This window comes from Phacochoerus africanus, chromosome 13, assembly GCF_016906955.1.
Source record: "Phacochoerus africanus isolate WHEZ1 chromosome 13, ROS_Pafr_v1, whole genome shotgun sequence".
In the NCBI taxonomy this organism is placed as follows: domain Eukaryota; kingdom Metazoa; phylum Chordata; class Mammalia; order Artiodactyla; family Suidae; genus Phacochoerus; species Phacochoerus africanus.
Window position 1 is genome coordinate 19,158,426 of NC_062556.1, and position 13,220 is coordinate 19,171,645.

Here is a 13,220-nt window from a genome sequence, read left to right on the forward strand (position 1 = left end):
CTAGTTTTGGATTGTTATGTTTTCATTTTCCTTTGCCTCTCATTATTTTTCGATTCCCTCTTTGATTTCTTGAGTGATCTATTGGTTGTTCGTAACATATTGTTTAGCTTTCATGTGTTTGTCGGTTTTTTTTTCTTTCTTTTTTTTACAGTTTTATTCTTGTAGTTAATTACTAATCTCATAGCACTGTGGTCAGAAAAGATGCTTAGTATTATTTCAGATTTCTTAAATTTATTGATACTTGCTTTGTGGCCCAGTGTGTGATCTATTGTGGAAAATGTTCCATGTGCACTTGATAGGAATGTGTATCCTGCTGCTCTGAGATGGAGAGTTCTATTATGTAAATATCAGTTGTTAAGTCCTTCTGGTCTAATGTATCATTTAAGGCCTGTATTTCCTTGTTGATTTTCTGTCTGAACTGTCCATTAATGTAAGTGGGGTGTTAAAGTCCTCACTAATATTTTGTTACTGTCATTTCTCCTTTTATAATTGCTAGCATTTGCATTACATACTATGGTGCTCCTATGTTGGGTGCATATATATTTACAATTTTTATATCATCTTCTTGGATTGATACCTTGATCATTATGTAGTGTCCTTCTTTGTCTCTTGGAATAGTCTTTATTTTAAAATTTATTTTCGGAGTTCCCGTCGTGGTGCAGTGGTTAACGAATCCGACTAGGAACCATGAGGTTGCGGGTTTGGTCCCTGCCCTTGCTCAGTAGGTTAACGATCCGGCGTTGCCATGAGCTGTGGTGTAGGTTGCAGATGCGGCTCAGATCCCGCATTGCTGTGGCTCTGGCGTAGGCCAGTGGCTACAGTTCCGATTCAACCCCTAGCCTGGGAACCTCCATATGCTGCGGGAGCAGCCCAAAGAAATAGCAAAAAAAGACAAAAATAAAATAAAATTTATTTTGTCTAATATGAGTATTGCTATTCTAGCTTTCTTTTTGGATTTCCATTTTCATGCAATACCCTTTTACATCCCCTCACTTTCAGTCTGTATTTGTCCATAGATCTGAAATGGGTCTCTTGTAGATGGCCTATAATGGTCTTGTTTTTGTATCCATTCAGCCAGTCTGTGTCTTTTTGTTGGAGCACTTAACATATTTACATTTAATTATTGATACGTGTGTTCTTATTGCCATTTTCTTAATTGTTTTGGATTTGTTATTTTAGGTCCTTTTTTCTTCCTTCCTGTTTTGTTCTTTTCTCCTATTGTTTGATCACTGCCTGTAGTGTCTTATTTGGATTGCTTTTTATTTTTGTGAGTGTGTATTTTTGTAGATTTTTGGGTTGTGGTTACCACGAGATTTTGATATAGCAGTCTACATATATACAAGATTCTTTTAAGTTGGTGTTCTCTTAATTTCAAATGCAGTTCTAATATCTTGGATTTATACTCTTCTCTTCTTATGATTGCTGGTTTTGATAGCTTATTTGTGTGTGGATGATTTTCTACCTTACTGTAGGTTTGCCTTTACTGGTGAGCTTTCTCATTTGTAGTTTTCTTGTTTCTAGTTATGGCCTTTTCTGCCTACAGCTAGAACTTTTTTGTGTTTGTTTTTGTTTTTTTGTCTTTTTGCCTTTTCTAGGGCCACTCCCACGGCATATGAAGGTTCCCAGGCTAGGGATCAAACTGGAGCTGCAGCTGCAGGCCTAGGCCAGAGCCACAGCAATGCGGGATCTGAGCCGTATCTGCAACTACACCACAGCTCATGGCAACACGGGATCCTTAACCCACTGAGCAAGGCCAGGGATTGAACCTGCAATGTCATGGTTCCTAGTCAGATTCATTAACCACTGCACCGTGACGGGAACTCCTAGAACTTTTTGTAAAACTGATTTACTGGTTCTGAATTCTTACCCTTTGCTTGTCTGTAAAGCTTTTGATTTTTCTGTTATGTCTGAATGAGAGGCTTGCTGGATAGAATATTCTTGGTTGTAGGTTTTTTTCCTTTCATCATTTTATTTTTATTTATTTATTTTTCTGTCTTTTTGCTATTTCTTTGGGCCGCTCCCGCGGCATATGGAGGTTCCCAGGCTAGGGATCCGAGCCGCGTCTGCAACCTACACCACAGCTCACGGCAATGCCGGATCGTTAACCCACTGAGCAAGGGCAGGGACCGAACCCGCAACCTCATGGTTCTTAGTCGGATTCGTTAACCACTGCGCCACGACGGGAACTCCCCTTTCATCATTTTAAATATATCATGGTATTCCCTTCTGGCTTGCAGAGTTTCTGCTGAAAAATCAGCTAAGAACCTTTTGGGGATTGCCTTATATGTGATTTGTTGTTTTCCCTTGTTGCTTTTAATATCTTCTCTGTCTTTAATTTTTGTCAATTTAATTATTATGTGTCTTGATATGTTCCTCCTTGGGTTTATCCTGTGTAGGACTCTGCACTTCCTGGTCTTGAATGAATGTTTTCTTTCCCATGTTAGTGAAGTTTTGGGCTATTATTTCATCAAGTATTTTAATAGACCCTTTCTATCTTTTTCTGGGACCAGTGTAATGCCATTAGTGTGTTTAATGTTGTCCCAAAGGTCTACTAGACTGACATCATCTCTTTTCATTCTTATTTCTTTATTCTGTTCTGTGGCAGTGATTTTTACCATACTGGCTTCCAGCACACTTATTTGTTCTTCTACCTCATTTATTCTGCTTTTTATTCCTTCTAGTGTATTTTCATTGCAGTTATGTATTGTTCTTAGATATGCCTTTTAGTTCTTTTTTAAACATTTCTTGTATCTTCTCAGCTTATGCCTCTATTCTTTTTCTGAGATCTTGGATCATCTTTACTGTCACTCCCCTGAATACTTTTTCAGGGAGAATGCCTATCTCCAGTTCACTTCATTGTTCTTCTAGGGCTTTATTTTGTTCTTTTGTATGGAACATATTTCTCTACCATCTGAATTTGTCTAACTTCCTGTATTTATGGTCTCTGTTCTGCAGGCTGCAGGATTGTAGTACGTCTTGCTTCTGGCATCTGCCATCTGGTGAGTGAATTTGGTGTATGGGCTTGTACAGGCTTCCTGGTGAGAGGTACCTAGTTCCTACCCCTTGTTGGTAGAACTGGATCCTGCTCCTCTAGTGGGCACAGCCATTACAAAGGGTGTCTTTAAAGGTGGCTTTGGGCTCAGGATGACTTTAGACAGCCTGTCTGCTCATGAGTTGGTCTTTGTTCCTACTGTGTTGGTTGTTTGGCCTGAGGTGTCCCAGCAATGGAGCCTGCAGGCTCTCAGGTTGGCCAGGTGTCAGTACCAAAATGGTGATCTCCACAATTGCTCATGCTGATGACTATTTGCTGAGGCCTCTGCCACCAGTGTCCTTGTCCCCACAGTGAGCTGCAGCCAACCCTGCCTTCCCAGGTGACTTAAAGATCCGCAAGTAGGTCTGGCACAGGCTTCTGTGGAATCAGTGCTTTGCCCTGTGTCCCAGTGCACGTGAAACCTTATGTGCATCCTCCAAGAGTGGAGTCTCCTTCTCTTAGTCTTTTGAGCTCCTGCATTTAAGCCCTGCTTGCCTTTAAAGCCAGATGTTCTGGGGTTCCTCTTCCCCTGCCAGACTCTTAGGCTGTAGAACCTAACGTGGGGTTCATAATTCTCACTCTGTGAGAGATCGTCTGAGATATAATTATTTTCCAGTTTGTGGGCCATCCACTTGACAGGGATTTGATTATATTGTGAAAGCACCCTTTCTAACGTCTCCTTGTGGCTTCTTCTTTGTCATTGAATATAGAATGTCTTTGTTTTGGTAGGTTCCACTATTTTTTTGTTGATAGTTTTTCAGCAGTTAGTTGTGAATTTGGTGCTTGTGTGAGAGGAGCTGAGCTGAAGTCCTTCTAGTCTGAGATCTTGTCTCCTCTTTCAGGACTATCAGATACATACACACGCACATTCATTTTCTCGTATTATTTCCCATCTCATTTTATCTCCATGTTCTTCCCAAGAGATTGGGTATAGTTCCCTGTATTGTACAATAGGGTGTCATTGCTTATCCGTTCTAAATGTAATAGTTTGTATCTACTAACCCTAAACTCATAGTCCATCCCACTTTGTCCCCCTCCGCCTTTGCATCAACACATCTGTCCTATATGTCTGTGAGTCTATTTTGGTTCTGTGGATAGGTTCATTTGTGCCATATTTTATATTCCATATATAAGTGATATATGGTATTTGTCATATGACATAGATCTCTTTCTTATGTCACTTCGTATGAGAATCTCTATTTGCATCCATGTTGCTGCAGATGGCATTATTTCGTTCTTTTTCATGGCTGAGTAGTATTATGTTGTATACACTTACTACGTCTCTTTAATCCATGCACATGTTGATGGAAGTTTAGGTTGTTTCCCTGTCTTGGAAATTGTGAATAGTGCTTAACAAACATAGGGAAGCATGTATCTTTTTGAATTATAGTTTTGTCTGGATATATGCCCAGGAGTGGGAGTGCTGGATCATATGGTAGTTCCGTTTTTAGTTTTTTGAGGAATTTGCAGTGTTTTCCATAATAGTTGTACCAGTTTACATCTGCACCAGCAGTATAGGGTGGTTTCCCTTTGTCCACTACTCCTGCATGTTTAGTTGTAGACTTATTAGTTATGGCCATTCTGCCTGGTGTGAGATGGTATTGACTTGTAGTTTTGATTTTCATTTCTCTAATAATTAGTGATGTTAAGCATCTTTTCATGTGCATATTGGTCATCTATATTTGGAGAAATATCTATTTAGGACCTCTGTCCATTTTTCCATTGGGTTTTTTGTTGTTGTTGTCATTGAGTTGCATGAATTGTTTGTATATTTTGGTCAGCGAAAATACTTGAAATAATTTCAACTTTTTAAAATTTACCAAGGCTTGATCTGTGGCCTAAGATGTGATCTATCCTGGAGAATGTTCCATATGCACTTGAAAAGAAGGTATACTGATGCTTTGGGATGGAATGTTCTGTAAATATCAGTTAAGTCTCTTGGTCTAGGGTGTCACTTAAGGCCTGTGTTTCCTTGCTGATTTTCTGTGTGGATGATCTGTCCATGGATGTAAGTGGGATGTTAAAGTCCCCCACTGTTACTGCATTATAGTCAATTTCTCCTTTTATGGCTTTTAGCAGTTTGCCTTATACATTGTGATGCTCCTATGTTGGGTGCATATATATTAACAATTATTGTATCTTTTTCATAAATTGATCCTTTGTTATGTTGTGTCCTTCTTTGTCTCTTATGACCTTTATTTAAAATCTGTTTGTCTTATATGAGTATTGCTAATCAAGCTTTCCATTGGTTTCTATTTGCATGTAATACCTCTGTCTCCTCAGTTTTAGTCTGTATGTATTCTTAGGTCTGAAATGGGTCTCTTGTAAACAGCATATAATATGTCTTGGTTTTGTATCCATTCAGCTAGTCTCTTTTGGTTGGAGAGCATTTAATCTATTTTCATTCAATGTATTTATGGATATGCATGAACTTATTGCTAATTTCTTAATTGTTTTGTTTTGTTATTTTAGGCCCCCTCTCTCCCCCTTTCTCTTTTGTTTCTTTCTCTTGTGATTTGCTGACTGTCTTTAGTGTTTATTTGGTTTGCTTTTTCTTTTTTATGTGTATGTCTATTGTAGTTTTTTGGTTTGCAGTTGCAATTAGATTTTGATATAGCAGTCTATATATGTACAGAATTGTTTTTGGTTGCTGATCTCTTAATTTCAAATGCATTTTCAATGTTCTCATGCTTCATAGTTTTGATATATTAGTCAGTGGGCAAGTTCCTACTTTTATGTTTCCCTTTACCAGTGAGCTTTTTAATTTGTAATTTTCTTCTTTCTAATTGTGGCCTTTTCTGCCTAGGGGATTTCCTTTAGTAGTTGTTGTAAAGCTGGTTTGGAGGTGCTGAATTCTCTTAGATTTTGCTCGTCTGCAAAGCTTTTGATCTCTCCATTGAATCTGAATGAGAGCTTTGCTTGGTAGAGTATTCTTGGTTTTAAGTTCTTGCCCGTCATCACCTTAAATATATCTTGCCTCTCCTTTCTATCTTGCCAAGTTTCTGCTGAAAAATCAGCTGTTATACTTTATGAAGGTTCCCTTGTATATTATTTGTTACTTTTCCTTTGTGCCTTTTTCTGTTTAATTTTTGTCAGTTTGGTTTGTATGTTTCTTGTTGTGTTTCTCCTTTAGTTTATCCTGTTTGGGATATTAATTACATCTTATGCCATAACTTTCCCATATTAGGGAAGTTTTTGGCTATAATCTCTTCATAACTTTTCTCTGGCACTTTCTCTCTCTCTTTTCCTTCTGGAACCCCTATGATACGGGTGTTGCTACCATTAATGTCCCAGAGGTCTCTCAGACTCTTCTCAATCTTTTCATTCTTTTTTCTTTATTCTTTTTTGTGTCAGTGATTACCGTTACTCTTGTCTTCCACATCACTTATTTGTTCTTATTCCTCCGTTGTTCTGCTATCGATCCCTTCTTTTTGTATTTTACTTTTCAGATATTGTGCTGTTCATCTCAGTTTGCTTGTTTTTTAAAATCTTCTAGGTTTTTGTTAACCATTTCTTGTAACTTCCTTCTCAGTCTATGCCTCTGTTCTTTTTCTGATACCTTAGATCATCTTTACTATCATTACTCTGAATTCTCTTTCAGGTAGATTGTCTCTCTCCTCTTCTTTTAGTTGTTTTTGTGTCTTTTATTTTGTTCCTTTGTCTGAAAGCTATATCTTTGTCATTTTATGTTGTCTATCTTTCTATGTTTGTGGTCTCCTTGACAGCAGGTGTGTAGATTGAGTAGCTGGTGTCCAGTGCTGGAGTTCTCAGGGGTGGTGGCAGCTCATGTGTACCTAGAGCACATGACGGGAGCAGCTGTCTCTCCTGGATCTGGGTGGCTTCTAGGAATGGTGTTTGTGAGGGCTGTGGTGGTAGTTCATGTTTCACAGGGCTGCTCTTATAGCAGGGGGCTGGGTAGCAGCAACTCCTGTGACTTCTCCTATTACCAAGCAGCTCTCAGGACTGTTTCCTCTAGCTGCCTCTTTCCATTTTCTGGTTGCTCCTGGCATTAATTGGTGTTCCTGGACCTATGGCTGTGTCACTGCATTCTCTGCCTCCATCTTCACATGGCCTTCCTCACTGTTTGTCCTCAATGGTATGATAGTTAATTTGATGTGTTAGCTTGAATGGACCTCTTGTGCCCAGGTTAAGCATTGTCTCTGGGCATGTCTCCAAGGTTGTTACCAGATGAGAATAGCACTTGAATTGGTGGACTCAGTAAATGAGTTGCCTTAGGCAATGTGGGTGGGCATCATCCAGTCTGTTGAGAATCTGAATGGAACAAAAGGCAGAGGAAGGAGGGAGTCATTCCTTTTTTCTTGTCTTACTGATTGGTAGGGGACCTCATTTCATCTTTTGCCCTTGGATGGGGATTTACATCATTGTCTCCACTGGTTCTCAGGCCTTTGGACGTGGTTTGAATTATACCACCAGATTTCCAGGGGCACCAGTTTACCAGTGCAGATAGAGGACTTCTGAGACTCCATAATCTTGTAAGCCAATTTCTAAAAAAAAAAAAAAAAAAAGACCCCTAAAGTGGAAAGCATGGAATATCCTATCCAGTTTACAGAAAACAAGTAGTTAGTCTGATCAGCTCTGTACTAGAATATATTTCTTGTAAGACCGACTTAATATCTGATGGGAAAGACAGGTCCTTAGAAAAATCCTTTGCTGCATTAAATTAAGCAAGAGCATAGTGATTATTGAGGCAGATGGCCTGGCATGCCAGTTGATAGGCATATTGACTATTTATGCATCTTTTGTAGTCTTCAAAATATTTGCAAGTTATATATAAGTAAAGATGTCTTCATTATAGCAAATAGTAACAGCTCTCCTTGCAAACAGCTTCCTTATGTCCACATTGAATCCTCTTACGGGAGTGCAGATGCTCATAATCTTAATGCATACTATTATGGGTTCGATTGTATCTCCCCCAAATTCATATGTTGAAATCCTAATTCCCAAAGGTGATGGTATTAGAAGGTTGGGCCTTCAGGAGTTGCTTAAGTCATGAGAGGAGAAAGCTCCTGAATGGCTTAGTGCTTTATAAAAGGGCCTCCAGAGAGACCCCTCATGCCTTTCACCATGTGAGGGCCCAGTGAGAAGACACTGGCTATGAACCAGGAAGGGCGTCCTCATGAGAACACGATCATGCTGGCATCTTGATCTTAGACTTCCCAGTCTCCAGAACTGTAAGAAACACAATTTTGTTGTTTATAAGCCACCCAGTCTCTGGCGTTTTGGTATAGCAGCCTTAATAGCCTAAGACACTCCATTACTTTAGAAGGTAACCTTATTTGGAAGTGGGTCACTGCACATGTGATCAGTTAAGATGAGCTCAATGGGGCGACATACTCCAACATGACTGGTGTCCTTACCAACAGGAAATTTAGACCTAGAGACAGACACACATGGTGGAAGATGACGTTAAGACATAGGGAGACTTCAGCCATCTGCAAACCCGGAGAAGAGGCCTGAAACAGGTCTTTCTTTCCCAACCCTTAGAAGGAACCAAACCTACTGATCCTTTGACTTGGAAGGTCTAGCCTCCAGAACTGTAAGAAAATAAAAGTGCTGTTGTTTCAGCCACTCCGTTTATGATACTTTGTCATAGCAGCTCTACACAGCAAATGAATGCACACACTTTCTGGGCTTTTCTTCCTCCCAGTCCTCAAACCTGAGCAGGGGGATGAGGGAACCCACCAGGTGCTGAAACTGAATGATCAGAACTGACCCATGAACTGAAGCTTCAGGATTTTTTCCTTGGTGTCGCCTTCTGCGTTGTTCTTTCCCAAAGACTTGTTTTGTTAAGATGTAGGAAGTGGATAAAAAAGCAGTCTTCCCTATCAATTTTTTCTGCTTTTACAACCAGCCCAGTTTCCAGAGCTGCTTGTAAGACTTAGCCAACAATGAAAATGCATGCCAGGCATTGAGCTCCCCACAGTTCACCCTTGCGTGATGCCTGTGTCCTTGAGGAAAATGAATAGGTGCGATCTGATTCCATCAGTGCCTCTGGCTCTTGGTTGTGGCGAGAGCAGTGCTGAAGCACTTCTGTCGGGCTTGGACAGGCGCTTCCCATAGCTGGGAGATGCCTCTCAAAACTACACTGGTTTTGTTCTCCTCAAACCAGTGCTCTTTTATAGATGTGAGAGGGGCAAAGAAAATATATTTTTTAAATTAATGTCTTTATAGACACGTAATTTTTTTTTCTTTGCAGCCAGTACGGGCTACTCCGTCGTCTTTGAAAATGTTAGATGTGGGAAAGTGGCCAATTTTCTCCCTTTGTTCTGAGGAAGAACTGCAGTTAGTTCGTCAGGCCTGTGTCTTCGGCAGTGCTGGCAATGAAGTTTTATACACCACAGTAAATGATGAGGTAATGTGGAAGAAAAAATGTGGCCCCTTGTGTTTTTAGTAGTGGATTTGTAACACTGAAGTTCTTGGGGAACTAAGGAACTAAGGCATTAAGGAAGTTAAAATGCATGGAAAGTAGATTCTTACTTATTAAATACTGAGGCAGCTTTTCTTTAGAGGGAGTATACGTGTTTGAGTATAATTACAGGTTTGTCAGAAATAGAACGGCTTGAACTAACAGTGGTTTTTCTCACAGATTTTTGTGCTTGGCACAAACTGCTGTGGCTGTTTGGGATTGGGTGATGTCCAGAGCACCATTGAACCTCGGAGACTGGATTCTTTAAGTGGCAAAAAAATCGCCTGCCTCAGCTATGGGAGTGGCCCGCATGTTGTCCTTGCAACCACAGGTAACCCAGGAAACCATTGTAGAGTTTTAGCCATTGATTTATTTGTTGAGAAACAAGAATAGGATCCCTGACATCAAGAACATACTTTTTGATTGGGCAAAGCTTTCTGGCTCTGCCCTCTGAACTTAACTATGCTTTGGACACTATGAAATAGGAGCATATCTGAATACCAAAGTAAGATAATGTAGCAGATGGAATCTACCAATTACTGGCACGTTGGATGTACGAATGACAATGCTATAAGCCCAGTAAACCCCTTTTTGTGTGTACTTGATAAGTGTAATTATTTTGCACTAGAAGGCTGAACTCACTCTGGATTTTTTGAACTTGAGATTTCTCATCTATGAACAGAAAGATTAAAGCTGAATTCCAAGATCGCTTCCAGTTTTTACTCTTTTGTAATTCTGACATTAAATAGTGACTGATGGCTCTAATTGGTATCAGTAGTATAAGAAATTAGGAGTTCCCGTCGTGGCGCAGTGGTTAATGAATCCGACTAGGAACCATGAGGTTGCGGGTTGTGTCCCTGCCCTTGCTCAGTGGGTTAACGATCCGGCGTTGCTGTGAGCTGTGGTGTAGGTTGCAGACGCGGCTCGGATCCTGCGTTGCTGTGGCTCTGGCGTAGGCCGGTGGCTACAGCTCCGATTCAACCTCTAGCCTGGGAACCTCCATATGCCGCGGGAGCGGCCCAAGAAATAGCAACAACAACAACAACAAAAAAGACCAAAAAAAAAAAAAGAAATTAAATATTTTCATGGCTATTTTACAAAATCAGACTAAGACATTATAATTAAAACATATGGGAGTTCTTGTCGAGGCTCAGCAGAAACAATTCCAACCAGGAACCATAAGGTTGCAGGTTCAATACCTGGCCTCGCTCAGTGGGTTAGGGATCTGGTGTTGCAGTGGGCTGTGGTGTAGGTCATAGACATGGCTTGAATCCACTGCGGCTGTGGTGTAGGCTGGCAGCTATAGCTCTGATTCGACCCCTAGCCTGGGAACCTCCATGTGCCACTAGTATGACCCTAAAAAAATAAATAAATAAATAAATAAAATGTAAAACATACCTTAGAGTTTTCCTTAAGCTGGGTATTCATTTTATTAGTATTCTTTAAATCGAAAATGAATTTTACAAATAGTCTCGTATATTTGTATCACATTTCAAAAGTAAGTTTAGGAATTTTTGGTTGTCCGTAGCAGCAAACTGGATTATTCAGACCACTTCTGCGCTGAAAACAAAGGAAAATTCTAGATAAAATATTTTTCAAAACTTTGATAAAAGCATCCAAACACTGATAAGGCAGAAAGGAATTACCAGAGCACAGTGAAGAGAGAATACAACCTAAGAAGGCAGAGGGGACCTTGAAGCTAATTTTGTCTTAAAGTCATTTGCCTGTTCACTTAAACAGAGTTGTGGTTTGAGGCACTCAGGAGGTGAAGGGGTCATGATTCACAGACTTCACACTTTAGGACCACAAAGGACTGTACTCTAGGGCAAGGATGGGTCAGTTCTTTCATCTCTAAGGGATTCAACAGAAGAATTCCTTGGCTCTAAGCAAAGCAGGGAGAAAAAAAGAAAGAAAACCTCTCCCTGAGGGGTTGTAACCATGGATTTGTATTCCAGTTCACATTAGATTGGTTGGTCCAAGAAATCTCTTGCCTTGGACTTATCCTGGGGGTAACTTTAAGTGCCTTAAGGACCTGAGAGAAGTTGATGCACATCTTTTCTAGAGGAAAGCACCTTCATCCTATGCCTGAGGGAATGCAATGCCACTGAAAGATAATTTTTCTTTTTTTTTTTCATTTTTTAAAAGTTTTAGTGCAATATAGTTGATTTACAATGTTGGGGTAATTTCTGCTGTACAACAAAGCGATTCGGTTAAACATGTACACACACCCATTCTTTTTAAGATGAAAAATAATTTTCAATGGCGATTAGCAGCACATAGTCAAAGATAACCAGGTACCTAAGGAAACAAGGCACCCTGAGTGAGAATCAGCAAAAAAGACAGCAACAACTGACTAATAAATAATATAGAATTATCAGATACAAGCTGTAAGATGGCTGTGTTTATTATGTCTGAATAAATTAAAAAATGAGCTTGAAAATATCTCTAGAGCTCATAGAAGATTTGAAAGAAACAAACAGTATAATTATCAAAATGAAAGACTCATTAGACAATTTTTGCAGCTGTTTGTACATAGTGAAAGAGAAAATAAACTGGAAGATCAGAAGAAATGAGCTGGAATGTAGCACAAAGAGACAGTATGGGAGAACATACAGATGAAGGGAGTATGTACTATATTCCATTTATTTAGAGTTCAAAACCAGGAAAGACTAAATTCTTTTCTTCAGGACATATATATGGAGGGCTTTTGGGGTGATCATAAAATTATATTACTTGACCTGAGTGGAAATACATGGATGTGTACTTTGTTATTATTTATAAAACTGCATATATATTTTAAAAATTTTTTTCTGAATGTATATTGTAATGCACAATAAATAATAAAGATTTTAAAAATTAACTTGATCATTTTATGGATAGGGAAATTAAGATTCAGAGATGTTAAATGACCTTACAATATTTTGACTTTAAATCAAGTGTTTTTTCCTAATACTCTTAGCAGCCTTTTCTCTTGTGTTTATTAAAAACCTATCTTCCCAGTATTATAATTATATCCATTTAAATTTCATCTTGTTGCTCTGAGGTGGAACGTAGTTTAACTTTCCAAATGTATTCTTTTATAAAATGAGTTTTGTGGAATAGGGAAGTTGATTAGCCTTTGCGTGTGAATTTTTTAGTTTTCATTTGTGGAAATGTGTAATATGTATAATAATGGATAGCTGTTTTGAAAGTTGGTTGTTTCTTCTTATTTTTAGAAGGAGAAGTCTTTACCTGGGGTCATAATGCTTACAGTCAGCTGGGTAATGGGACGACTAATCATGGTTTAGTTCCCTGTCATATCTCTACTAATTTGTCAAACAAACAAGTCGTTGAAGTTGCCTGTGGATCTTATCATTCATTGGTGCTAACATCTGATGGAGAGGTGAGAAGAGTCAGCACAAATCCCATTGTTCATAAGATTTCAGCAAGGTTATAATTTTAATAAGTTTATATAGATTCCTGTAGCAGTCTTGGAAATATGATCATGTGATTAAAATAACCACCTCCCTCAAATTCGGTCTTGTTAGCAGTTCATAGTCAAATGGTGTTTATATTATGAAGCGTGCCTATATGCAGTAAGGATTTCTATAACTGTAAAAATTAAAAAGATGTTTTATTTCTTCTCTATTACTATACTCAAGGGGCTTATTTGCAAAAAGAAAAATCCAAAATGCTGGAGATTATTCCTGAGGCAAAGCAGATATTTTTTATAAGAATAATGATATTTGGGGAGTTCCCACTGTGGCTTCTCTGGAGTGCCAG

At 39.1% G+C, this 13,220-nt stretch overlaps 1 protein-coding gene across 14 annotated transcripts in view; it reads left to right on the plus strand.

Annotated features, from left to right (window-relative positions):
* Positions 1–13,220, plus strand: part of RCBTB2 (RCC1 and BTB domain containing protein 2) — a 76,504-nt gene that overhangs the window by 42,068 nt on the left and 21,216 nt on the right. For 12 of the 14 annotated variants that reach the window (XR_007131388.1, XM_047755807.1, XM_047755797.1 and 9 more), the window contains 3 exons: positions 9,249–9,404; positions 9,639–9,789; positions 12,674–12,840. Coding sequence is in view for 13 of the 14 variants with exons in the window: in XM_047755807.1 (XP_047611763.1) it covers positions 9,249–9,404; positions 9,639–9,789; positions 12,674–12,840 (474 nt within the window). In the remaining variant the exon portion in view is untranslated. Of the gene's footprint in view, positions 1–2,955; positions 3,000–9,248; positions 9,405–9,638; positions 9,790–12,673; positions 12,841–13,220 lie in introns of all 14 variants that reach the window. The other 2 variants (XM_047755806.1, XM_047755805.1) reach the window with 1 other exon arrangement.